This window comes from Glycine max, chromosome 6, assembly GCF_000004515.6.
Source record: "Glycine max cultivar Williams 82 chromosome 6, Glycine_max_v4.0, whole genome shotgun sequence".
In the NCBI taxonomy this organism is placed as follows: Eukaryota; Viridiplantae; Streptophyta; class Magnoliopsida; order Fabales; family Fabaceae; genus Glycine; species Glycine max.
The window spans coordinates 5,199,072-5,226,366 of record NC_038242.2 but is presented as its reverse complement, the minus strand read 5'-3'; the positions used below and the strand labels follow the sequence as shown (position 1 = coordinate 5,226,366).

General features: G+C 29.5%; 2 protein-coding genes across 3 annotated transcripts; one reads left to right on the top strand and one right to left on the bottom strand.

The window, feature by feature from the left end:
• The first annotated feature begins 6,344 nt into the window (after positions 1 to 6,344).
• GRR1 (putative EIN3-binding F-box protein) lies at positions 6,345 to 9,981 on the top strand. Its single transcript, NM_001348943.1, has 2 exons — positions 6,345 to 6,689; positions 7,381 to 9,981. Exons 1-2 carry the CDS (start codon positions 6,665 to 6,667, stop codon positions 9,270 to 9,272), a joined length of 1,917 nt encoding a protein of 638 aa, NP_001335872.1. The 5' UTR covers positions 6,345 to 6,664; the 3' UTR covers positions 9,273 to 9,981.
• A 4,631-nt stretch (positions 9,982 to 14,612) lies between these two features.
• Positions 14,613 to 21,350, bottom strand: LOC100793597 (protein WVD2-like 5). Of its 2 annotated transcripts, none has more exons than XM_003526359.4 (9): positions 21,190 to 21,350; positions 20,046 to 20,324; positions 19,708 to 19,953; positions 19,510 to 19,550; positions 19,314 to 19,385; positions 19,069 to 19,165; positions 18,904 to 18,975; positions 18,711 to 18,821; positions 14,613 to 15,574 (listed from the first exon to the last, which is right to left on the bottom strand). In XM_003526359.4, exons 2-9 carry the CDS (start codon positions 20,313 to 20,315, stop codon positions 15,098 to 15,100), a joined length of 1,386 nt encoding a protein of 461 aa, XP_003526407.1. In that variant the 5' UTR covers positions 20,316 to 20,324; positions 21,190 to 21,350; the 3' UTR covers positions 14,613 to 15,097. The 2 variants fall into 2 exon arrangements, with proteins under 2 accessions (XP_003526407.1, XP_006581356.1); XM_006581293.4 differs by lacking the exon at positions 21,190 to 21,350 and adding an exon at positions 20,572 to 21,080.
• Positions 21,351 to 27,295: the final 5,945 nt, after the last annotated feature.

Here is a 27,295-nt window from a genome sequence, read left to right as displayed (position 1 = left end):
TTAAGAAAGCATCAACTCAACATTATATTTCCCTTATTCATTTTTTTATATTAATACTTTTTCCAAAAAAAAAATCTTATATATAAAAAAGATCTTGAGGGAGGAGCAAGGCTCATGCCTTTCCCCCTTGAATTCGTCCCAACATACATACTTTAAAATTAATTGCAAATATTCATTTTTAGTAAAGTATTTTATGTTTTGAAACAATTAGTTACATGACTAAAGAAAATATGATCAAGTATTTTATTGTATTTAAAATTAAAAGTATTACCACTAAATAGTAGTAAAAGGATGCGTTCCAGAAAGAACATTGACATAAGATGAGGATGATTGTGGGCATTGATTGCCCCCTGTACCATTACGAGCTTCAAACCTGTCTGTCACTCATAATCTCAATAATAGCAATATTATCTGCGGGAACGAATGGTTTAATTAGTAACCCTACAAACTCTGTGGTTCTCATTCATCTATTTAATTATCTTCATATAGCGCATGCTGTTTGATTTTTCCTGTGGATAAGAAACAAAGGCTTGTACGACATTTTGTTTTCGATGTATATTTTCTGTGGAATAGTCGCTGTTCCTCTCAACGCCAATTACTCTACCATGGTTATGGAATCAACACTCTTTTTTATAGATAAGTTGTATCTTCCGCATCAATACATATATATATATATATATATATATATATATATATATATATATATATATATATCGGAGACAAATTCAAAAAAAAAAAAAAAGCATCACGGTAGACACAGTAGTAATGATAATAACAATAATTTGATCATGGGAATAATGACAATCACAGTCATAACGTAATTGTTAATTTTAAAATATAAAAAAAATCAATACTAAATCATGTGTATAAAATTAAATAGAAAATAGCCCATGTTTGAGAATAAAATCTCAGAGTCACAATATAAAAATAAATAAATTAGTTAATGATTTTCTCATAAATTAACTTTTATAAATTTTTAAATTAATTTTTATTTGTTCATATTGAAATATACAATTATCATTAACCTAAAAGGGGGGAACAATAAAAAAAAATAATAAGGGGGATAAAAAAGCATTGCAAAGAAGCAAGTGATGATACCTTAGAATATTCAAATAGAGCAGGTACACAGCACACACTTGCGAATTTTGGATGAGTTGGCAACATTGCACGAAAGATATTGGAATATTGAATTTTCAGCCCTAGGTCCAAGGTTGCGATTTCAAGAAGGGAAATGACTTGCGAGCTATATATTAACCCTAGTGGACGACAATATTCGAGGATAAGGGAAAAGGGGATCACTTTATGTTTATATTATGCTCTGATAATAATCCAAGTGCATTGCATGATTGTGGGGGTGAAAGATCATGATTGGTATTTTAATTTTAATTAAAGGAAAGTCCAAGTTTGGGTCAAAATTAGTTGGCATGCAAAATACTCGTATAAAAAACAAAGGATGGTGTGGTGATCTTTACCTCCATGCAACGAACCTGGAATTTGGAAATACAAAAGAATACGTGCCAACCCGAGAGAGAACGATCAGTGAATACTTACATTACATCCTTTCTCAAGAGGGGAAAAAAAAACTAAATTACTTGTGTAATTTTAAGGAACAAAAAGTTACATATATGAACAAAGTGAAAATCATATAAAACATATGTCCCTTGACTAACAAAATACTGAAAAATCTTTTAAAATCATTTCATTTTTTACTCCTTTTTTTTCTCTCTCTCTCGTTACTTTTCCTTTCAGTTTCTTTTCCTCAACCATACCTTCTTTTCTCTGAATTTCTTCCAACCATATCTATGAATAATCAACCTCATATGAACAGACTTACTAACGAGAAAATTATATTTCCATATCACAACTCACAAGTTACTTAGCTTCTAAATTGTATAGTCGGTCAATTTTAATTATTTATTTTTGGTTTAAATATATTTTTAGTCTTTTGTAATTTAGTATTTTTTATTTATTTTTTATCCTTGTAATTTTTTTTGTTTTTAATCATTGTAAATTATATATTTTTTATTTTTTATTTTTATAACACTTTAAATAATATTGTTTCATTGTTAAAAGTATTATTTAAAGTGTTTTAAAGACGAAAAATAAAACAAATATAATTTTTAATGACTAAAAATAAATAAATAAAAAGTTACAAGAACAAAAAACCAAAAAATGCTAAATTATAAAGCCTCAAAATATATTTAAATCTTTAATTTTTATATCTAAGTATAAATATTTAATAGATACAAAAAAAATTAATGCATATAAACAACCAACTAACGAGACAATTATATAAAATTTAAGAATATAATTTTAGGATTCATTTATATTTAATATTTTAGAATTTGAGTTCGGGCTAATTAGTTGACAATGTGAAATGGTTATTTTATACTTTGAGTACATGTTGATTAAATTCTTTTATATTTCAAAAACTAAAATAAATAATAAATATTCCATTATACTTGTAAAAAATGAATGAATTAATTAACTCCATTAATTTATTTCATTAAATATATAAATGTATTATTTTATATTTAAAAAACTAAATAAATAAATTAAATTCATTAAAACTAAAATAAATAATAAATTTATTATTTCATTAAAACTATAAATCATATCTCTTTTTTAAAATTTCATTTATGTCTCCATGTTCGTTGAGCCTACTCTGTAAATAAAAACTTGTAAAAATTAATGACTTAATTAACTTCATTTATTTATTTCATTAGAAGATATCATTTTTAAACTTTACTTTATGTCTCCATGTTCATTGAACTTGCCCTGTAAATAAATACCTGTAAAAATGAATGAAATCATGAACTTCTAACATGCATGTTGAATATTATTTTTAGTGAATTGCATTAGGCACTAATGAGATTTTGTGAAATTACATAAGTTTTCCATGCTATTTTTTTTATCCTTACACTTCTTTAATTACTTAGAAAATATTACACTGACACTCCTTATATATCATTAATTTATCTTAATTATTTAAAAAAAAACATTACAACATATTTTCCTGTAAGGGAACTTGATGTAAATATTAAAAAAACAAGAAAAAAATTGTGTAATTTCATAAAATTTAAAGAGATATTAGTATATAATTTACTTTTTTTTACGTTTTTATTTATTATTTTTCTGGTATGGAATCCATATCATTATTTAACTTCAGTATCAAAACTTATTTTGGATGGCATGAAATCAAAAATTAAGTTCCCATGTTTTTAAATTAATTTAGGTTATGTTTCATAAATTATTTTAATTAGCATCTAACTTTTTTATTAGCTGAAAAAATTGTTTGTTCAGTAAATAATTTTTTATTAACAATTTATAGTATTTTTTGAAAAAATTATTACGAGTAACATTCTTTATAACACTAGTTTCCAACTTGAATTTTTTTATACTTTTATATTTAAAATATTTATTAAATAATTGAATGAATAAATATAATAAATAAATGAATCAATTTTTTTATAGAAAATAAATAAATTAAATTCATTAAAAATGGAATAAATAGTAAACTTATTTTATTAAATTTATATTTTTAGTTTCGTTAAAGGCTTAGATACTTTTTTATTCCTACAATTTAATTTTTATTTTATTTTTTTCCCTGAAAATTTTTATTTCTTTTTAGTCATTATAAAATATATTTGTTTTATTTTTTATCCTTAAAGTGTTTGATAATATTTTTTTCACTATTCAAAATATTTTTTAATCAAAACATTATCTAAAACATTTTAAGCAGGGATGTATCCACCTCAAGCCCTGTGGGGGCAATTGCCTCCTTTTTCTTTTTACTTAAATATATTAGATAAGAAAATTACCCCCATAAAAAAAATAGATGTCACTCGCATAATATGAACTGTTTTTATAAATACATATAAAAAATTATAAGAGATAATAAATTGATACTATTTTATTATTTTATCTTTTAAACAAACAAGCAACACAGACACACACATTGACCCAATTGTAATTTCTAGAAGCTTAAATAATTTAAATTTTTACCATGATCATGTATTTTATAAAAGTTTTAAATTAATACTTTTTTTAAAAAATATTATAAACTAGTATTTTTCCTCAATTAGAAAATATTTATGGATTCATCCTTAATTTTAAGGATTTAACACATTTTACAAAGACAAACACCAAAAAAATTACAGGATAAAAATGAAAAAAAAAATTACAAAGACAAAAAAAGATATTTAACCCCTTCATTAAAACTATAAATCATATTTCATTTTTTAGTTTTCCTCTATGTGTCCATGTTCGTTGAGCCTACTCTGTAAATAAAAAACTTGTAAAAATGAATGAATGAATTAATTAACTTCATTAATTTATTTCAATAAAAGAATTAATTTTTAATTTTTCCTTCATGTCTTCATGTTCATTGAACCTGCCTTGTAAATAAATACCGGTAAAAATGAATGAAATTATGAACTTCTAAAATGCATATTGAATATTATTTTTAGTAAATTACATTTAGCATTAATGAGATTTTGTGAAATTATAAAAAAACACGTTTTTTTTATCTACACTAACTTCTTTAATTGTGTAAAAAATATTACACCGACACTCCTTATACATTATATTAATTCACCTTAATTGTTTAAAAATTATTAAAAATCCAAAGTTCACATGTTTTGGGATTAAGTAATGCATTTGAAACTCATGGAGGAAATATTAGGGGGGATAAACATAATAAACGTGTAATCAAAATTAGAATAATGTCTCCTATTTTGGTTTTACTTAATTTTACGATGATTAAGAATATTAGTTAAATTTATTTAATTTTTTATTTCATATAAAAATTATATTTCGTAAACTATCCTTAACCATGTAATGTTTATTGGAAATAGTGCTCATCTCACATTTTGAATTAACTTAAAAGTATTTTTAGAATAATAACATTAAATAAGATTAAATTAGGAAAAAAATGCTTATATTTCAGTCCACTAAATTTAGTCATTTTTTTTTTTGTTATATCTGAGTTCAGAGAAAGTAATATGCAACATTAAGGGTGTATTTTGGTTAAGTTTTATTTTAAAAAATCATGAATCCAAATTAAATTCATAACTAATTTTAAAAAATAAACTTAAAATTGAAATAAATATATAAGCATTTACCTAAAATTAGGTTAACGGATAAACAAGAATCCAAGTACTAAGTGTGAGTTTGAATTGGCTTAAAAATCATGGTGAACTAGGATGAGGTGGGTTTTGACCAAAATTTTTGTATGTTTGGTTATTTTAGTAGGATTAATTTTGATGATTTTTTTTTTTGAAAAATTATACTTGTATAACAAAATATACAACTAAAAGAGATAAAGAAAAAAAATAAAGATACAATTTAATTATGAAATGCAATAAACAATAAGATGAATGAGAGAAATAAAGACAAAATATAATATTGTATAAATTATTGTACAAATTTATATATTTATCACTTCTAACAAAATTATAGTGAAATTAAAGTAAGTAGGAGTAAGTTCTACTTCAACTAAAACAAACTTTAGTTAAAATTTTTCTAATTTATTCTCACATCAATAAGCTCATGCATATATTATGTTTCTTGTTTCTACTTTTTAGTTTAGATCATTTATGTTTAATGCTTATGCTAATTTAATATTTTTAATACCTATTTAATCCAACTTTAATGTTTTATAAGGGATGTGGTTCTATCTCAAAAGTTAGCAACTTAGCATATTATATATATATATATATATATATATATATATATATATATATATATATATATATTCTCTTAATTTTATTTATGCCTATTTAACATAAATCAATTAATATATAACTAATTATAATATGCTTAAAAAATAATTATAATAAAAAAGAGTATATAAATTTTAAAACCCATTTTGGTCATAGACACTCAAAATCAATCTTAATTCAAAGTATCCAAACAACATCCTCTTAAAAAGTTAATTTTTTTAACTTATACAAACAAAAATTATATTATTCATAATTAATTATGATTATAATTAATTTTTTAAAATTAATTTAATTCAAAATCAAGTATATCAAATCAATCCAAACACACACTAAAGTTATTACTACATAGAGAAATTATATTATTTAGATTAATTATTATACCTATAAAATCTAACTCAATTAATTAAATAAAATGTATAAGTATTATAAATTTTTTAATATTATATTCAATTTTTATGCATAACTTTTTTTAATTATCATACCTTTCCAAAATAATAACTTGTCCAACCTTCGTTCAGCCAAACATCCCCAACCAGACAAGATATGAAAATAAGGGGAAAAGAAAAAGAAAACCACTATATGTATGTGGTTTCTGGTATTCATTTGGTGGGAGAATAATACGAAGAAAACCCCACTTTGTATGTTCAGATACATTGCACTTGGGAACGTTCCCATTCAGTGTACCCGAGTCTGTTTGTTTCCACTTGCAATAAAAAGCCTCTCTTTCACTACCCCAAGGCCTTCATTTTCTCTTTCCACCACTTTCTTTCTCTCTCTTTTTTTTTTGCCCTATCTCATAGGGTTTCCACCCTCTCTCTCATGCATTTTTGCTCTCACGAGTTCTTCTTTGCCGTTGCCCTCTTATTCTTTGCTGTATTTGGAGCCTTCTTTTGTGTGGAACAGAGCAGATTTCACCTCCCTGGGTTTTTTGAACCGTGCCCATGTCTAAAGTTTTCAGCTTTACCGGTAAGTTTTTTTGTTTGATCGCATGTTTTTCCCGATTCATAGGTCTGGCTGTTGTGTTTGTGTTTGTTTGAATTCTGTGACTGGATGTGGTTGTTATTTGGAGGCTGCCTTAGATATGAAATCGAAGTTTGGGTTATTTATGTTTGTTTTGTTGTTTGGTTGGTCAAAAATTATTATTTGGGTTTTGAGTGATGAATTCTTTGAATATCTTGTCTTTTATGGTGGATCTGATGAGAGATGGGAAAATAATTCAGATTGGAAAAATATGGGCCAAAGGGTATTTTTTTTGGTAGTAGTTATTGGTGTTTTGTGGAAAATGGATCTTGTTTTCTGGGATCACTTAGCCGAAGGTTCAACTGTTTTGTAGCTAATCTTGTGTACAAAGGAGAATTTTTGTTGGTGTGGTATTCAATATTAGTGGTCTTTACTGGAAATTGGATCTTGTTTTTTAGATCACTTAAGCAGAAGGTTCAACTTTTGAGTGAGATCAGCAATTTTGTTCAGAGTTAACCTGAGCCCGCTGTTGCCTTTAGAGGCTCGATGAAAATATATGATTTCTATTGTTTGTTGAAATCTGTCACTCATAGAATAGATCCTTTCTGTGGTTTTACTTGTGGGAATTTACCTATCTTTATTTTTTATATTCATATTTTTGTCGCGATCTTGACCTTGGACATGCTTGGTTTTTCAGGAAATGATGATTTCTACCATGGGGGCCCTATTTATCCTAACCCGAAGGAACCATGTCTCTTCTTGTCTCTTGGCCGTCAAGTTGATGTTTACCTTCCTCTTCAGAAGAGGTCTCGCTTCAGTGTTCCATTTGATATCAGCGGAGAATGGTTTGAGCAGAAGCAGAAGCCAAAGACATCTATTGAATCTTTGCCAGATGAATGCCTCTTTGAGATCCTTAGAAGGCTGCCTGCAGGCCAAGATAGGAGTGTCTGTGCTTCTGTATCCAAGCGCTGGCTTATGCTTCTGAGCAGTATTTGCAAGACTGAAATCCACAGCTACGGAAGTACTGGAAATGAAAACCAGGAAATTAGTGACGAAGGATACCTATCCCGAAGCTTGGAGGGAAAGAAGGCAACAGATGTTAGACTTGCTGCCATTGCCGTTGGGACAGCCTCTCGAGGAGGGTTGGGGAAGCTTACAATTCGTGGATGCAATTCAGATCGTGGGGTGACTAATGTAGGTCTCAAGGCAATTGCTCATGGGTGTCCTTCTCTAAAGGTTTGCTCTCTATGGGATGTCGCTACTGTTGGTGATGTAGGCCTGATTGAGATTGCTAGTGGGTGCCATCAGTTAGAGAAGCTTGACCTATGCAAGTGTCCTAATATTTCTGACAAGACTTTAATAGCAGTTGCGAAGAACTGTCCGAATCTGGCTGAGTTATCCATAGAGTCATGTCCCAACATTGGTAATGAAGGTCTACAAGCTATTGGGAAGTGTCCCAATCTGAGGTCAATCTCAATCAAGAATTGCTCCGGGGTTGGTGATCAGGGAGTTGCTGGCCTCTTGTCTTCAGCTTCTTTTGCTCTAACAAAGGTGAAGCTTGAGTCACTGACTGTTTCTGATCTCTCTCTAGCAGTGATTGGGCATTATGGTGTTGCAGTTACCGATCTTGTCCTAAGTTGCCTCCCAAATGTCAGCGAGAAAGGGTTCTGGGTTATGGGTAATGGCCACGGACTGCAGAAACTAACTTCAATCACAATCAATTGCTGCCAAGGAGTGACAGATGTTGGGCTTGAAGCTATTGGAAGGGGTTGTCCAAATGTGCAAAACTTGAAGCTTCGTAAGAGTGCTTTTCTGTCAGACAAGGGATTAGTATCATTTGCCAGGGCTGCTCCATCAGTTGAGAGCCTGCAATTGCAAGAGTGCCACAGAATTACCCAAATTGGGCTCTTTGGTGTCTTTTTTAACTGTGGTGCAAAATTGAAGGTTCTTACTCTGATTAGCTGCTATGGGATCAAAGATCTCAATATGGATTTGCCAGCAATATCTCCTTCTGAATCAATTTGGTCATTAACAATCCATGACTGCCCTGGATTTGGCAATGCTAACCTTGCCTTACTTGGAAAGCTGTGTCCTCGGCTTCAGCATGTTGAATTGAGTGGACTTCAGGGAGTAACAGATGCAGGGTTTCTTCCATTGCTGGAGAGCTCTGAGGCTGGTCTGGTTAAAGTTAATCTAAATGGCTGTGTAAATCTTTCAGACAGAGTAGTTTTGTCCATGGTCAACTCACATGGATGGACTCTCGAGGTGCTAAGCCTTGATGGTTGTAAAAGAGTTGGTGATGCTAGCTTGATGGCAATTGCAGGCAGTTGCCCATTGCTTGCTGATCTCGATGTTTCCAGGTGTGCAATCACTGATACAGGTATCGCAGCCCTTGCACGCGGAAAGCAGATTAACCTTGAGGTACTTTCTTTGGCAGGTTGTGCATTGGTTTCAGACAAGAGCGTGCCTGCCTTGAAAAAAATGGGCTGTTCCCTTGCTGGATTAAATATCAAGCGTTGCAAAGGAATCAGCAGCCGCTCTGTCAACAAGCTTCAGGAACATCTCTGCATGTGTGACATCCTCTACTGAACAGGAAATGCCTCAGCAGCTTTTATAGTTAGTGTTGCTCGTTAGTGTTTTTGGGTTCATTCACGATGGATCTTGGTCGTCTAGTAGTCGGTTCTCTTTTTCCAGAGGATAACAGTTATATTTAAACCTCTTTTTTGCAGGTTTCCATTAATTGGAAATCTGTTACAAATTTTTTGGCACTCCGTTGATGAGATGCCACTTTTAAAATATGGCTGTTTATCTCTGCGAGCATAGTTACCGAGTTCTGGAGTTAGGTATCTTTTTTTCTAGTGTTGGCACCTGATGTTTTTAGCTCTGCTTTGTATCGGTTTTGCCACCATGTGTTTCCTTGTCCTCGTTTCTTTGCAGCAGTACATTTATCGAGTCTGTCCAGTGGTGTTTACCCAATTTTTCACGTATTTGAGCTTATGTTCTTTACGTGATTTTTGGGTCTTAAGTTTTAGTCAAGGGGCATGTTGAAGTTCCAGTTTATGTGGTGTTGTCTTGGTTTACTTTGGCAGTTCTTCAGAGTTATGAAGCCTTTGTCCTCAGGGGCGTTGGTCATGGCAGCAAGTTATCCTGGTCTGTCATCACAATCTTTTCCCGTTGGGATGGGTTGTTTTTTACTACCAAAGCCCTAGCTTTTTAAGCTTCATTTTTTTTTTTTGAACTTGTCATTGTAACCTTCTATATCATGTAATGATACTGAGATATGCCCTTTGTACTGTTATGTTTATTTTATGAAAAAATAATAAATAAAAAATTGTAGTCCCCTGTCCAAAAATTTGCCTTGAAAATAAACTTTTCCATGTTTGGATAAATTTATAGGACAAGAAAATGAGAAAAGAAACTGAAATAAGTTTATCTTATAAGCTAAAACTAGTTTATGCTTTAAGTTAATTTATAGAAGCTAACTTATATGTGTAAGTTGATTTTAGTTTGAGAGAATTTTATTCTCCTAAAAGTGATTATGAAGAGATTTATTAAAAAATAACCGAATATTTAAAGTATACTCTGTTATGGTTTGCTTACAAACGGGATCACTGTTTTGCATAACCGGGTATGCGAATTCTACCATAATTTATGCTACATGATTTTTTATTATTTTCTTTGGTAAACTATACAGTTCGGAGAAGAGAGAGCTAACTTACACACTGCTCTTGGTTTAAATGGTAAAGTTTCGTTTCGTTAATGTAAGACTTCAGTTCTTAATACTCGCAAATGATGAAAATAAAAGACATTAGGAGAGTTTTGACTTTGTATTTTATATTCGAAATTTTAATTAGTAATGCTACTTTTTATACTAAGTTTTGTTAAAATTATTAAAAATAAATAAATATACTTAATATTTTACTATACAAAATTAATATTTTATTTAGTAAATAAAAGTATTATTAAGAAAGATTTAAAACTGTTCAATTCTGCACTTCATCAGCAACACGCATCTGCCACACCTTTGGTAAAGTTTTGCATCAAATGCAAAGTTTCGTAGAGACAATAGGGTCAGAGTTTCTATAATGGCACATGTACTCCACATGCATTCTCATAAAGCAATTATTGATGTATCATTTGAAATGACTCCACACGATTTCTAACAGGACATGTGGTAACGCTACTAGTGAAGAAACATTGGCCATGTCCGCAAAATCTACACGTGACGTGATTATCAAACGAAGCTTCATTAATTCATAGCTTACGTAGCATGGGTTCAGCCTGGAAGGAAGACAAGCCCAACTTGGCATTTTATAAAGGATTTGATGCCTATGATATGTGTAGTCAGTAGTGTAGCGGGAACAATACAAATATTTATCTAATATATATAACCAGTATGATGGCTAATTTATTATTAAAAATAAATGATAGTAGCACAACCTTCATCTTCAAAAATATTGTTGTTTACTTTGTCTAATAAAGTATATGGAGAAGCTAACGGGATAAAAGCCGTATATATATTACGACTTTGTTGTACCATAGAGATTGACCAAAAGCAAAGTATCTTAAGGACTTTGATTGTGCAAGTACTTATAATTTATTCAATAATTTGTTTGAGGAGTTTAGTGGCAAACCTGTAGTGGTTGAGAAGGCTGCCATGAATCCAAAGCTTCTCTATTATTGGTCAACCCTTCTTTGCCGTTTATTTATACAATGTTTTTTTTTAAAAAAAATTCTTTACCTTAAAATGTTCACAATATACAAGAAGTGGAGGCTAGGATGCCAAAATAAATCTCTTTTGGTACCGTGTGAAAGTTATCATGATCATTTCATAACCGTTAGATTTAGTTAATTTTAAATCAATTGTTCAAACTTTTCTTTCTTTTTTTATTTCATTTATTTTTTTTGTTATTTTTCCTAACTTGCCCTTTTTGTCTTCTCTCTTACTCTTTCTTCCCTTTCTCTTCCCTTCTTCTCCTCTCCTTTTCCATCCACCTTTTAACTTTGGCACAGATTTACTCTTTTCATTTTCTTCCTCTTTTTTAACCTCTTATTGTTGCTCATCTGCTCTCACGTCTCCCCCTCTCCCTTCAAAAAAAAAAAAAAACATGCAACGACAATTCATTGAGGAGGTTGACGCCTGCCACCGCTGGGAAGGGGAGTTTCTTATTTTGACTGCACAACTATGAGTAAATAAATTTGTGCACAAGTGAAGGGTGAGATCGGACTAGAAGAAGAAAAATGAAAATATGCATGTTTAGAAAAGGGGCATTGTTGTGTGTGACAACAATGGATCACCTTCGGTTACAACACACACAAACTCTCCTCACGGTTGTAGGTCCCCAATAAGATTATGTTTCTGTTCACATTGTTGTTTGCATGATTTGCTATTTTGGTTTGTGGTGGAGGGTTTGTTATTGTTGTTCATGGAGACGGTGGTTGTATTGCTATTGTAGTATTTTGGGGGTGATTGTAGTGGAATGGAAAATGAGTATTTGCTGTGTTGAAACCTTGCATAATTATAGTATTAAGATCATAGTTGTTGAATTAAGTATTGAGATTTTATTCTTAACCTTAAAGATTTTGCAGAGAAGATGAAAGGAAAAAGGAGAAACAAGAGAGAGGAAAGAAGAGAAAGGGTATAATGAAAAATAAATGATAAAAAATATAAAAAATGAATTTGTATATGGTACCAATTAAATAAGTTTTACTTTCCCATCTAACTCTAGCCTCCCTCATACAAGAAATATGAAATATAGCCAGAATATGTCCTCTCAAGCCTTAAATTTGATGTCAGAGGAAATGATGAGTCCTCTCAATATTTTATTTATTTATTTAGCTTTTGGTTGTGTGACTGGGACCTTGTGTGATGGATATGGTGTTAATAAATAAGATACATGCATTGCATTTCTGACAAAGAATTTGTATTGCGTAGACACTCAACAGTTATTCAGGAATCAGGACCACTTGGAACACGAAGTTGTTGATTAATTGAATTGAGACTGAAAAAGGTTACAACCAATTAAGGCACACATAATATTTGTGGTTAAGCACACAGACTCTCACAACTGTGGGATCAGACGTACGAAACCTCCCACCAACCACCAAAAATACACAAATAAAGGTCAACAGGGACAGACAGTATATCACGAGACACCCAAATTTTATGCGTTAATAGTACATGCTACTACTTGATACTTATACTTGTTAACTTTTTTCAATTATAGAGACTTTGATAATTTATCATGAATCAGTTATCTTATAAAGTTAGGAATATTTTTTTAGTTTCCTACAGTATTCTCTCATCTAATAAATGAAAAATTAATCATATTTTTTTGGTACGAAAGAATTTTTGTTTTACAGAAGTACAAAATAATCTTAAAATGTTTTTCTTTTTATTAATCATTCTGAAGGAATTCAATATAAACGAGTTTTTTAATTGAGAGGAAATGTTTGGGGTGGATGGGTATAATGAAGAGAGGAATAGAAAGAAAAAAGAAAAGGAAGAAACATTAAAAAAACAATAAAAGATTTAAGTGATGTGCAGAGAAAGAAAGAGAAAATTTTTAATGTTATCAATACATTAAATGTCACACTTTTTAATATTTATTTATCTATTAATTCCTTAACCATTTTTAAGATAACAGTTAATGAAATTTATTTTAAAATTAAACTTAAATACCACATGTTTAAGAGATTTCTCTTGTCAATACTGATAGTTAAAAAGAGTAAGCTAATAAGTAAAAAATACATGAACAAATTTAGATTTATAACATTTTTTACATATATAAGCATATCCTAGAAAATTTATTATGTATTTTCTTTTTTATCTATAAAAAGTTAAATAATATAAAAAAAAATTATAATACTTACGTACCCATTAATTAATATAATTAGATTTCATTGATTTATTATGAACTCTAGGAATAGTATCTTTGTTTTACTAAAACTTATATAGTCAGCATAAATATATACTATAATGTTATTCAAGTTAAATCCCAATTGTTGATGGAATTATTTTTGGAGTATTTAAGAATGCTCCCACCCTAGGACAAATACTTGGTTTCAGTCATAGCCACTGATGGAATGGTGAGCCAATCAACTTCGTAGAACGCGATTCTTTAGGTGAAAAGTAGTTTTAGTGTTGAACTATAAACGCCAATGACAAGAAGCTCTTTTAATTTTAAGATACTGTATAATTCAATCCAATTTGTGAAATGCAGAGTTTCCAAGACCACTTGTATCTGCTTTTGTTTGAAGCAAATTTGTTTGTCCCCAAAATGCTCAGTGGTGACGGAGAAAAAGTAAAACATAGGAGTATACACGACGAGATAATTGTTTCGCTTTCTTTTATGACGGTGGAGGAGGAAGTCTTTCTTTTATCAGTAAACGTTAGTTGTTAATATTATTAATTTTTGTCAATTGGATATACTAAATAATCTTATATTGCTTGAAGAGAAAGTCGCAATAGGAAAATTTAGAAGCATTTGATAAATTTAATTCTTGAACTAGTTTATACTTTAAAAAATGTAAAATGAAATAAAGATATATTTATATGTTTTTTACACAATTTTTTATTTTATTAGTAAAAAAATATTTTTAGGCATTTAATGTTTAAGATTTTTTAACTGTTTTTTAGCTCTAATTATTTTTGTTTTAAGGATAAAATATTTATGAAAAGCAAATAGTATAAATTGCTTAATAATTGAAATAAATATTAGTATATTAATAGAGATAATAAATGGTAAATTTTATTAAGGTATTAAGGATAAAAAAAATACAATAAATTATAAGCTTAAATGTTACTTCAAACAACAGTATCTAAATAAATGTTATAAAATAATGATACAATATTATATATATATATAAACCTCCAACCAATCAGCTAACTAATCCCACATCTGCGTAATGAACTCTAACAACATGTAATAAAAGTAAAAGTACTTATTTTGCTTGAGTTGCCTATGACTGTGCTTGAGCACATGCATATGCGGTTACAAGGTAGAATCCAGAGCTGAAAATCGATGCATAACACAAGACAAAGCTAACACAATCATATGGATCATGACGAGTGTTCACAACACAACTTGTTTCAAACTGTGATTGAGCCACCGATGGCAAACTTTCTCAAAATTTTCGCCAACATATTAACTAAACAGACAAATGTTACATGTTAAAATAACATCAACTAGAACAACCTGGAAAATAGTTACATACATCCCTGCAAGGAGGAGGAGGAGAGAATCATAGGGACAAAACCATGCTGCTTAAGACAAAATGGCATCACAAACCACAAAGAAATTCTGCAAGCCTTCATTGTTAAATAATCTCAGTCATATGCTTCTATAACATTCACGAGATGAATCAATTGATCCGATTGATAGTTAATATTTGGTTCTGTTCCTGCTGTTTGCTTAGTGCTCCGCTGCTATGGGTTCTTGTGCCAAGTTGAGCTGTGGTTTCTCTTCAACGACTAAATCACCATTCACAGGAAGAACTTTACTTGTCTCATTCAATAAGGCATTGTTCTCTTCAGTGGCTGCTGCAGCTATTTGAACTTTCTCTTTCCCTCTTGCATTGGATAAGGTAACTTCAGCCGTTACACTTGATAAGGAGGTTTTGCCACCATTCACTGCCTTAGATGAGGTTCTCACAGACGCTGAATTGGATGAACTGATCTTTTCAGAAGCCAGTCGTGGAGGAAGAGACTTTCGTTGTGGCTTCTTTGGATGAACAGGACTAATGCCATTAGTGGGGTTAGTCTGAGACATTTTCTCATCCAGACTTAAACGACCTTGTCGAGCACTGTTGCTAGTGTTTCCTTCTGGCTCTGAATTTATTGAACTCTTCTTGCGACCAAGCTTGGGAGATTTAGCTCTGGTAGTTGGCATCTACATTAGAAAGTCCAAAAGCTCAAGAAATTAAATTTCCAAATGACAGACCAAACTTGCTAACTCCAAATAGGATGAAAAAACATCAACAGTCACATCACATGTCAGAGAGAGGGAGAAAAGAAAGATCAAAACTGTGAGCTCAAATGAATGTTCAAATAGCAAAGCAAACAAGACAATCTAAATTTCACCAGTGAAAGTGAAAGAATAGAAAACTGGGTTTTAGAATCACATGCATATAAGAATTGTGTTTAAAAAGGTTGTGAAAGTCTAAATAAAAGTAGTTCAGATGAACCTGATCAAGCACCTATCCATTGATAAGTGAAACACTGTCTAGAACAAATTAAGAATTATACTTTTTTAGCAATGAAATAGGACTCGAAAATCCAGTGGGCTTACTTTGGAAAATTAGCAAAACCACCTAAATTTTTAGAATCCATAAGATATGTGTAAGTCACCAAATCACAAACCACATCTAAGGTTTCAACATGGAGATCAACAAAAGCAAATAACTGCAAACAAAATTGGCATTCCAATTAGTCCCTAATTTTATAGAATAAACCATCAGATTCATCAGTTGAAACTGAAATCATAATAAATGAGCATCAATGTATAGTATAATATGTTTATCTTTTATTTCACCTCCCTGCTAATCTTGGTCTAATAACTTCAGAAAATACAAGTTTTATTACCCATGTCACAATTACTTCCTCAATCTACATCTACATAATAGACATTTCCTTTCATTCTTATATCTAGCACACCTAAACTTTTTGGTTGCATAAAAGACCACACTTTGACTTAGGAGAGAAATTAATAGCTACAAATGTATGTGCATTTTTATTTTATTTTATTTTTATACAATGATCAATCATTCTTAATTACAGGTATTTAAGAACACACAAGACATAGACAGAACCCAGGACTGTGCAAGGCCATAGGCAAATGAGCCAAGACAATAGCCTAATAATGCTCTCATGTCACCTAAGACCATAAGAAAATTTTATATCTTTAATAAGTTTTGCTTAGTATCAATTTACGTTATTGAGTAATAAATTTAATTAAAGCTGGTTTTTCGTTCAGTTTTCTTTTGTTATTTTAAGATTAATTTATCATCAACATAACTATCTATTTAATGAGATTTTGAAATTTAAAAAAATGCTAGATGAGCAAAAGTCAGAAGAGGAGCAATTTGGTTCATATATTTAAAAACAAGGGAGATATTCAGAATTGTGTATGCTATGGTATGGAAGAATAAAAGTTTGGAACCAAAGGATTTTCACTTAAGTAGGAGTACAAAAAGAATATGCATTGCAATTTTATCAAAAAAACAAGATGAAAATGAATTGGAAGGTAAAAATGTGCGAAGATATCATATCCCATGTTTCTAAGTTTAAGTATCCAGGATCAACATTACAAAAATGATGAGGAAATTAATGAACATGTCAAACAAGCTAGATGGTTAAAATGAAGAAAGGCATCAGAGGTTATATGTGACTGCAAAGTACCAGCCAAGTTCAAAGAAAAGTTTTATTGTACTTCCATATGCCCAATTATACTCTATGAAATCGGCTTTAAAAGAACAAGAGAAAAAGCTGGGAGTAGCAGAGAATATCATTGATGTGTGACCACGCAAGAAAGGGCAGGAGGATACAAAATGAATGTATACAAGATGTTGGTGTGACACCTATCACAGAATACAGGACAGAAAATCGATTAAGGCAATTTTGGTAAATGCAAAAAAGGCCACTAGAAGCATTGGTGAGGAAAGTAGATTATATGGTTTTTAACCTTATGAAAGGCATAAAGGGAGACAAAAAAACATTGAAAGAATAAAAGGGATCTTGTGGTGAATAATATCCCTAAAAATTTGGTTTTTAACCGAGTCCAATGACTACATACACATTTGATGCAGTTAAACTCATCTAGTGAGATAAGGTTTATGCTGTTGTTGTATAATAATTACAATCAATTCCTAATTTTAGATTTAAGCTATTTGTTAAAACTTCCCTTTCTGTTATTCTTCCTTTTCCTTTCATATGCCTGCACACCATTGCTACAGGGCCCATCTTGGTTTCCTTTCCCCTTCTATAAATGTAGACTATCGGCCTATCACTATTGCTATAATTTTTTAATAATTCTACACATTATTAATTATATTAATTACTTTGTTATAATTTGTAAGCTGTAACTATTTATCCCAATTTTTTAAAATATCTAATATTTTAATTATCCCCCCTCTCTTACTTATCTGTCCTACTACTCTTGGACATCGTCTGTCTTCCCCTTTCTATTTTTTATTACCAATTAACTATTATCTACCTTCTATCACCCAAGCCAATATTTTGTTTCATTTTTTATTTGAAGGGTTGAAGTGAATATCTGAATTAATCAAATGGGTCACAAAGGTGTTAGTCTTGAAGTGGTTCATCAATTTCTTCATTGCGTATAGATGGTCTTGATTTATTTTTCAAAAATTGAAAAAAAATACTAACAAAAGAAATTAATATCTCATTAGAAGTATTAAATTACATCAAAAGATTAGATTCTTTTTTCAATTCATACATTACTTATAGAATATTATTCACATCACTATAATCTCTGCTACTGCTGAAAAGAAACTTCTCAAAATTACAATTATTTAAATCCTATTTGAGATAATTTATCTACTAAGATGCATTAAATGAATTAGTCATATCATCTATTGAGAATAAATATTAGAATTACTTAAATAAAATAATTTTGCAATTCAAATGGCTAGCAAAATGAGAATTGATGGGTTATATTAGACTGAATGTCAGATATAAATTTAGTCTAAAGCCCTAGAATTTCTCAGACTATTGATGGAAGAAGTGGAAACAGTGAGAAAAGAGCTTCAATCAGCAGAGATTGCTCTTTCCAAAATAGTTCAGAAGGCTAAAAGATTGTTGTATGCTCTGATTATTTGAAACAACATAAATATGTGGGTGAGTCCATGTGTACACATCTGTGCATGTGAGCATCCACGTAGTAACAGAAAATGCATTACATATGAATTAAAAGAAATCAGATAATAATTAGGCAGAGTACACATAGAGAGCTTGCATGCAATCATACAGACAGGTACACAAACACAAACATGCATATAGAAACTTACCTTTCTTAACTCCGCCCTAGGAGGAGGAGGCTCCTGGTAGAAGCTTGGCATTGGAGTTGCTTTAAATCCTAGACTTTTTCTAAGCATCTTAATCTCGGCTTCTTGGTTCTCCTATAAAAAAGGTGAAAGGTTGGTGTGATTAAATGCCAATATCTGCAAGTTACATTTCATACTAGATATCAAATATTATCACCTTGGTTTTTGCTTGCAAGTTACTCTCCTCCACTTCCTTTGCGTGAATCTTTTCCTCAAGCTTAGTGTAGAACTGGCCACCAAAATAACTTTTTTTAAACTATGAGTTGATCAAAATGAAACCCTCGTGCAACATAAAAGGCAGAAGCAAATAATAATTATTTACCTCTTTTCTTCTCTCAGCTCGCTCATCACACTTGAAACTGAATCCATATTTTGGGAGCGCCCCCACCCTGCGAGGTTTGGCATCTTCTGCAGTAGGACTTACAACTGGATTAAGGATAAACCATAAATACACTGTGCCACTCTCAGTAACAAACTAACAACATAAATAATATAAACAAATCCACATTAGCTCCCCATTGCCTCTCACCACCATAAACAATGCTCAACCAGGAAAAAAAAGGATACGAAGAAGATTCTGCTTCTCCTTGAAGATTATCATGGGGATCTTTCTTCGATAATTGTGGTCTAGTCTTCTCCCTGTATCCAACAAATAAATTACAGCCCACAAGTCAAATAGTTAAGATGAGGATTCTTTATACCTATTCTTTCTTCAACTAATATACGATGAAACATTCAAACATAAATGCTAAGCATAACATACATTGATTCTTCAGAATGTGCTGCGTTAGACTTTCCAGGGTGCTGAAAGTGTAAAAAGTAAAAACTATCAGGAAATGCCAAAACTTAAATTTTTGCTACTCAAAACCAAAAGGAAAAAAGAAACAAAGGCACAACTATTTGAATGCCTGACCACCTATGTCGAATTCCATAAGCAAACAAAGATATCAACAAAGTTAACCTTGGACAATCGAGCCTGCTTGTCACTCAATGATCTGTTTTTAATAGGCTGTCTTGGGTGAGAGTCTGAAGCAAAAGTACCATTTGAAACAGAAGATGCTACCTCTTCATCTTTTCCATCTTTGTTCTTTTTAACTGAACTTGCATGACTGCCTCTGGGGCTTGGTGGCTTTGCATTCTTATTCTTTGCAGGACCTTTTCCTACTTTTAATTGCTCTGTCCGATCTATGATTTCTGCTTCCTCTTCCTAGAATTGAGAAAATACATGAGAAGAGATACTCGATTTGAATAATATTAATAAGTTAATTAAACCAATTCAAGGAAAAAATATCCTCTCACCTTAGAAATGGTGACATTGTTCATATATATATTATCGTTTGATCCTTCCTTGATTTCTTCCTTGGACGAATAATCAGTTGCAGTGCTATCATACTGGATGAAATTTTCAAGATTTCCATTTGTAGCTGCAGTTTCTATAATTTTGGTAACACCAGGGTCTACATTGGAAGCAATACCATCCTTTCCAAAAATAGACAGTTCATCATGAACACCATTTTGGTGGACTTCTTCAAGTCCATCAGCTGGCAAAAGGTTGCTTGGATCCATCATTCAAGCCAGCTACAAGTTACATGGAACCAATGATCAGCAACTTAGAGATAATCTAACACGAGTGAACAAGTTTTACCCTTCATATGTTGTTTGTTTGAAAATTTCATCTTTTGCCTTGTTAGCCAGAATGATTTCGAAAAATATCTAGAAAATCCTCATAATTTTCTTCACTATCCAAAGAACCAAAAGAGATTGTTTTCAATGTTTCTAAAACCAAAATTCTCGAGCCTTTGTATCTAATGGCAAGGAAACTTACCCACTTGATGTGTAAAAACAGCATACTTGTCTGGTGGTGTCATGAGTTTACTTACCAGTCAAAATGGTGAAAGCAACATAACACAAGATGAAATGCAATATACAATAGTTAAAGATTATAAACAGGGCACATCAAAGTCATGGACATTAATGAATAATGTGGAGCACTTTAGGTAGATTAAGAGATGCATCTAATTTCCACTTGGTGGCCAAGTGCATGAAGACAAATTAGAGAAAGAGGGACCAAATTGACTTGCTTCTAAAGCACTTCTTAGGTCTAACGTCTAAGCAACCAAATTGGAAAAAAAAAGAAGGTACTTAGCTATAAACTAACATCATCAAAATAAGAAGAGTTTAGAGCGTAAGTGAGCAAATCAAATCCGAGGATAGTAATACAAGCAAGATTGGCATTCTCCACAGCACTACCATTTCCAAGAACAAAACTTTCATCCCAAAAGAGTGCCACCCAATGAGGAACAATTAAGAAAACTCCATTTTGCAGCAGAAAACAAATCAAGACCAACAACAACAACTACAGTACCATCTTAATTGAAGCACAGGACTTGACATGGGGAGAGAAAGAAAAAAAAGATTTTGATGAGTTCCCAGAAAATGTTACCTGAGGTGTCACTGTCAAGAGCCGAATGGCATCGTGGGTTCAGAGATCTGAGAAATGGGGGATCCGAGTCCTACCAACAAGATCCGAAAGATTCAAACTGTGGTAGAAGATGTTGCTGATGCTTTATCTATTACCAGCGGAAACACGACGGTCGTTACCGTGTCTCTGTATTTTTATTGTATATTTATTTTATTGTTAAAAAAATAATTCTTATATTTCTTTAAAAAAATATTTCAAGTTTTTTGAATAAAAATAAAATTAAAGGAAATAATAATATAGTTTGGGATTTTAAAATAAAATAAAATGATATGATATTATTTAGGTAATATTGATTTATTTAAGAAAATATTGAAATAGTGTGAAATCTTAATTTTAAAAAATCTAAACTGATTATTAATAAATATGAATACTACAACGGTTGTTTAATTGTTGATGATAAAAAATGAATAAAAGAGAAATTTTAAGAGATATAAAAAAATAAATAAAAAATTATAACTAACAAATTATGCCTACTAATTAGTAATTAATACATACAAATTTAAAAGTACGAAAATAAAATAGCAATACAAACAAAATTATATTTTAGAAAAAAAAAATAATTTTAATTTTAGATATTATTTATTAATAGGTGATTACAACGTTAAATAATTCTAATTTTAGTTGAGGGAATAAAATAATAAAATAATAAAATAATAAAATAAACATATAAACCAAAATTTGTGTATTTCTTATTTGTACTTGACTTATTTTATTTTAATTTAATCATGAGAATCTTGTTGAGTGTGTTTTTTTAGGATTACATGTTTTAGAAAAAGAGAGACAAAAAATAATTACCAAAAGTGATATTTTCTTTATCTTTTATTATATATTTTTCAGTCTTAAAAATGAAATAAATAAAAATAATAGGAAAAAAAGAGTATAAGGTTGAGACTTGAGAGTGAGAAGCTTCGTATTGGTGACAACGGTTTCATTTCAAATCCAAATGCTGAATTTCAATTTCCAGGTCAGGTCAAGTCGCTTTCTCTGCTGTACTCACAATTTACGGTTACATCAAGTTATATGCTTATTATCACCAAAACAAGTAGCTTAGCTGTAATTAGCTAAAGTGCTAATCAAGAGCGTTTAGGGTCAGTTTCTTTGATAATAAAAATTTAAAAAGTTAAGTGATTTACATGGAGCATGTGAACTAAATACTGTATAATTGTTTTATATTAATTAGTCCCTGGTTTCCTTTTAATTATCGGATTTTAGAAAAAATATTATTTATATTTATTTGTCGTTTATAAAGTTTAACATCATGTTAATTACTACTTCATTAATTATATTTTTACTTATTTTCTTATCTTTAATTATCAATTATATCATTACGTATTTTCTTATCTTTAATTAATGAGTGCTGCTACTTAGAATGAAGGGTCCCTTGCACGAATAGTGTGAAAGTAACAATACGGCTGGACTTTTTTCTTTTCTAAAACAAAAATTAATTATGGGATTTCACACAACACACATTCTTGCTCTTATGACGAAAATCTCATTGTATCTTTTAGAATTTTTTTAATTAATTTATAGATACATTTATTATGAAATGAAAAGAGAAATGATTCCAATTGAATTTTTTTAACTATTTTATTATAATCAAGAAAAATTATTATATTTCTTATTTAAAAAAACAGAAATAATAATAATTTAAATTTTAAGTGTTACGTATATAATTACGTTAAAAAATTAAAGAATTAAAGGTAAAATTTTGTTATCCAAGATGATATATGTAAAAAAATCTAGTAATAGGATTGCTTTCTTTAAGATTATCTAATTTATGTTTGTTTATAATAAGGAAAAATAGTTTTTAAAGAAATAATTGATTTTATGAGAAACTATTAAAACATATTCTAAATATAACCAGATTTTAGATTTTTTTTCAGCTTCTGATAATTTTGAAAATTTGCAACAAACACATAAAAACCTTAAAAAGAACATTAATTATTTTTAAAAAATAAATGTTTCTTTGCTTAAAAAGACCTCAAACAATCCTTAATCCCATTGTAATACGATGCGATAGTTATACTATTTATCAGATTAAAATTATTCATTTCAATTTTTTCGTCTAACTTTAATTAAAATAAACGAATCCTTAATTTTGACATTTCAAACAAAAGAGATTTAAAAGGAAAAATAACCTTGATGCGTATATTGTGACTTATATTCCATAAAAACTTCTCCCTTAACATTTTTTTTTACATTTTCAATTAAAATCATGTACCTAATGAAACCTTAACATTTTACGTAGATCACAGTTTTTTAGAAGTTTATAATTATGTCCAAAATATCAAGAAACTATTTTTTGATTGTATTCCTAACTAGACTTATGTCAATGTTCTATTAAATACATAATCTTAATTAAAAATGTAAAAGTTGTTTCAGAACCAGTGGTTAAAGAACTAGATCCCAAAACATTTCAAATATTACAATTGGGTATCTCTACTTAGTGGCTTTGTGGTTTAGATGAATTTTATTGTTGCGTATTAGACTAGTGTCAATTTGTTTTTATTTTTATTAATATATTTTATATCTAATCAATTAAATTAATTTATTCGTGTAATTTATGTTTTAATTTTGTAACTGACTACAACATGATAAGTTATGTGTAGTTCAGGACTGATTTGTTTAAATAAAAAATAATAATTAAAATAAACATTTTTTAATCAAAAACCATTTAAACAAACACATTAAGAAAACATAAAATTATTTATTTACCCTAAGTCGAGTAATTATTTTCCCTTGGTAGGATGAAAACTTTCATTTAAATGTCACTCAAGTTTAAATACAATTAAATTCGTGTGATATTCTTCAAATTTTTTTTTTTTTTTGGTAAAGTGAAAACAGAAAAACCGCAACGAGCTAAACAAGGAGGTTAACATCATTTGCTAAAGCCTCTGATACAAAATCGGGGGAGAAATTCATGTCCATTCTTGAATTATCTTAAATTTCTTAATATGTAGGTCCTTAATTTTTTTTAGGCTAAACGATGTTTTTGGTATTCTTTTCACATTAGTCTTATATTTTTTAAAAAAAATTATTTTAGTTTTTTATGTTTTAAAGAACGATCCAAAATGAGTCAATATAAATCTGATAAGCTGATAATATAAAAATATTAGCGACTAAAATTTATCACAAATACATTTTTTAAAATACCTTGAATATTATAATTAACACATAATGACAACTTTTTTAACCATCACTATGATATTTTCAAAGTAAAAAAAAAAAAAAAAACAAGAAATTATTTTAACCACCTAGAATCCAGAACCCAAAACAACATTACAACCACCCACAACCCAGAACAACCAAATATTTCCATTTAAACAAAACCCAAACATAAATACAAGAAAGAAAGAAACAAAAAAAAAAGTGCAAAGGAAGTTCATGAAGATGCTTTTATGAACCCTAACTTTTTTCAATTTTATTTTACACAACTGAAGCAACAATTCTTAAAATTGGTCGAGGGCTTTTAAAGTGCATATCTTTACAAGCAAATCCGAATACATTCTTTGATTTTGGTTCAAAAAATTAAGAGAATTTACAATTCATGTATTCACGCTTTTGGGAAAGAAAAAAAGCATTACAATTCACGCTTCACTCTTCACCAACAACATTTTCCAAAACAACAAAGTTAAATTCAATTCTCATAGGGTCATTTGCAAAGGGATCGAGCAAAGTTGGAAATTCGAACGTGATTAGTGATTGACCAAGATATTTAGTGCAACGCTCCAAATTCTCCGCATTGTCAATAAAAGCTCTACTAATAAAGAAAGCAACACATCAAGTTTAGTCAACCTCTTCCATCCTGATCGATGCTCAATCCAAGCTTCAACATCCTATGGATCCTGTTTCCAAAAGCTATTGAGGTTGTCAAGGTTATACCCAGAAGTGAGAAGAACAATCTCAAATAGCAAAACCAATAAGTCCTTCACGGATTTGAAACTTTGAGCAATTGAGCGGTGCCCAAATTTGAAAGAGGAATTAAATTTTTAATGGAGAGAAAACGGAAAGTTTAAAATTAAAATAATTATTAACGGTTTAAATCATTGTTTTTTATTTTTTAAAAATATTTTAGAATATCTCATTTTGTTTGTTTTTTTTTTTAATGGATCTTGGTGTATGACTTCACATAATGCAGGAGATCCCAACTAAGTTGACACTCAATCATTAAAGATCCTAAGATACACACCAAGAAAGAAATATTATTGACGAAAATGCATAACTTACCTTGTCAACAATAAAATAAGCTAATTATCACATTACAAAAAGACATGGTTGGGGACCAGCTGGGGTCAGAGTAAGAGAAAGGAAAAACAATTTACGCTACACATGTCCAATTTTTTATTGGATAAGCATCAAACACATAAATTGCGATCAATCCGAACCTAAACTCTTATCAAAAACACATATTTTAATTTTTTTGAGAATAAAAAACAGACAAAAAAAAATTAACAAACTAAAAATAAATTTTGATAATTTTATAAGGACAAAAAATATTTTAATCATTATTTTTTTACCAAAGGTCCTTTATTTTTAAAATTTTATAATTAAGTCCAAAATATCATCAAATGCTTTTTATTAATTTCGTAACTGGACGTATCTTAAAGTTCCATTAAGCACGTGATCTTAATTTAAAATGTAAAAATTGGTAAAGGGATTAGTGGTTCAAGGACTAGGTCTCAAAATACTTGACATTTTTCTAATTATATATCTTTACTTAATTAACAGAAACTTATTCATAATTAACATTATATATTTTTTAAGTGACTTCAGTAAAAAATAAAATAAAATAGAGTGATAATCCCTAATAAATAATTTTCTTGTAATTGGACATGGACCATGAGTCATGAAAGGAATTCTTTATAAAATAAATAATATTAAAAAGCGTTTGGTTGTGTTTAAAACTTAAAAGAACTGTGCTCATACGAAAATTGTTCCATGTGTCAAGCCTTCATATTTCAAATTTAGGGGTTGTATTATTGAATTATGATTTTAAAGGATTTTAAAATAGTTTTTTTTATAATTTTTTTTATGATATTCAATCAAAATTTTTAAATAATATAAATAAATTTTGTGGTATTTAATTAAAAAAGAAAGACAACAAAATTCAATGCTATTTAATTAGAATTTGTTATAACTTGTAAAAAGTATTTTAATATTAAAAAATTGAATTATTTTTTTAAGAAAAATTTTGATAGATTTTATCGGGACTTTTTAGTATAAAACATCTGTTAAATAATTTCACCACCTTAAAATTTTACTAAACTTTTTTTTTTCTTTTTCTATTGGTTATCATTTTTTTTCTCTCATCACATATACCCTTTTATCTCTTTAATATTCTTTAAGATGTGTGTGTCACATATATTTCTTCTATTCTTTTGGAATATAAAAAAATTCAAATATATTTCTCTCCTATGCATTTTTTCCTTTGTTTTCTAAATTAAAAATGTGTCTTATGTACTAAGACTAATCATGCTTTCTTTAGTTTGATTATATCTATCACACGTAATATTTCGTAATTATCACCCTTAATTTCATTATCCACATAATTTAGTAACCCTTTTATCAATTTTCACCCTCACTACTCCGTTATAGTATAAGCTTATTATTGCACCTTTTTTATACATATAATTAGATTTATCGTGAAATGATTGTAGTAATTAAAAAAATTAGAAAATTAACATATAATTTTAAATATATTGTTCAAATCCAAAAGTGAGAATGAAAAAATACTATTACAATAAAAGTTAATATAGAAGAACATAAAACTAGAATCAATATAACTATTAAAAGATTAAAAAAATATATTGATTTTACTTTTCTTATCCAAACTTAATATTTATTATTATTTTTTCACTAATTCTTATAATTTAGAATGTATTTTTAAAAATTTACAGAATTCTTTCAAATCTTATAAACCTATAAAATCATTTCAAATCCTTTAAATTTTTATGATAAAAATCCATTAAAATTCAAACTATCATAAAAATCTTGTAAAGAAATATAATAAATCATAATAATTTTACATAATCTTTAAAATTCAAAAAAAAAAATTATGCTAAAATAG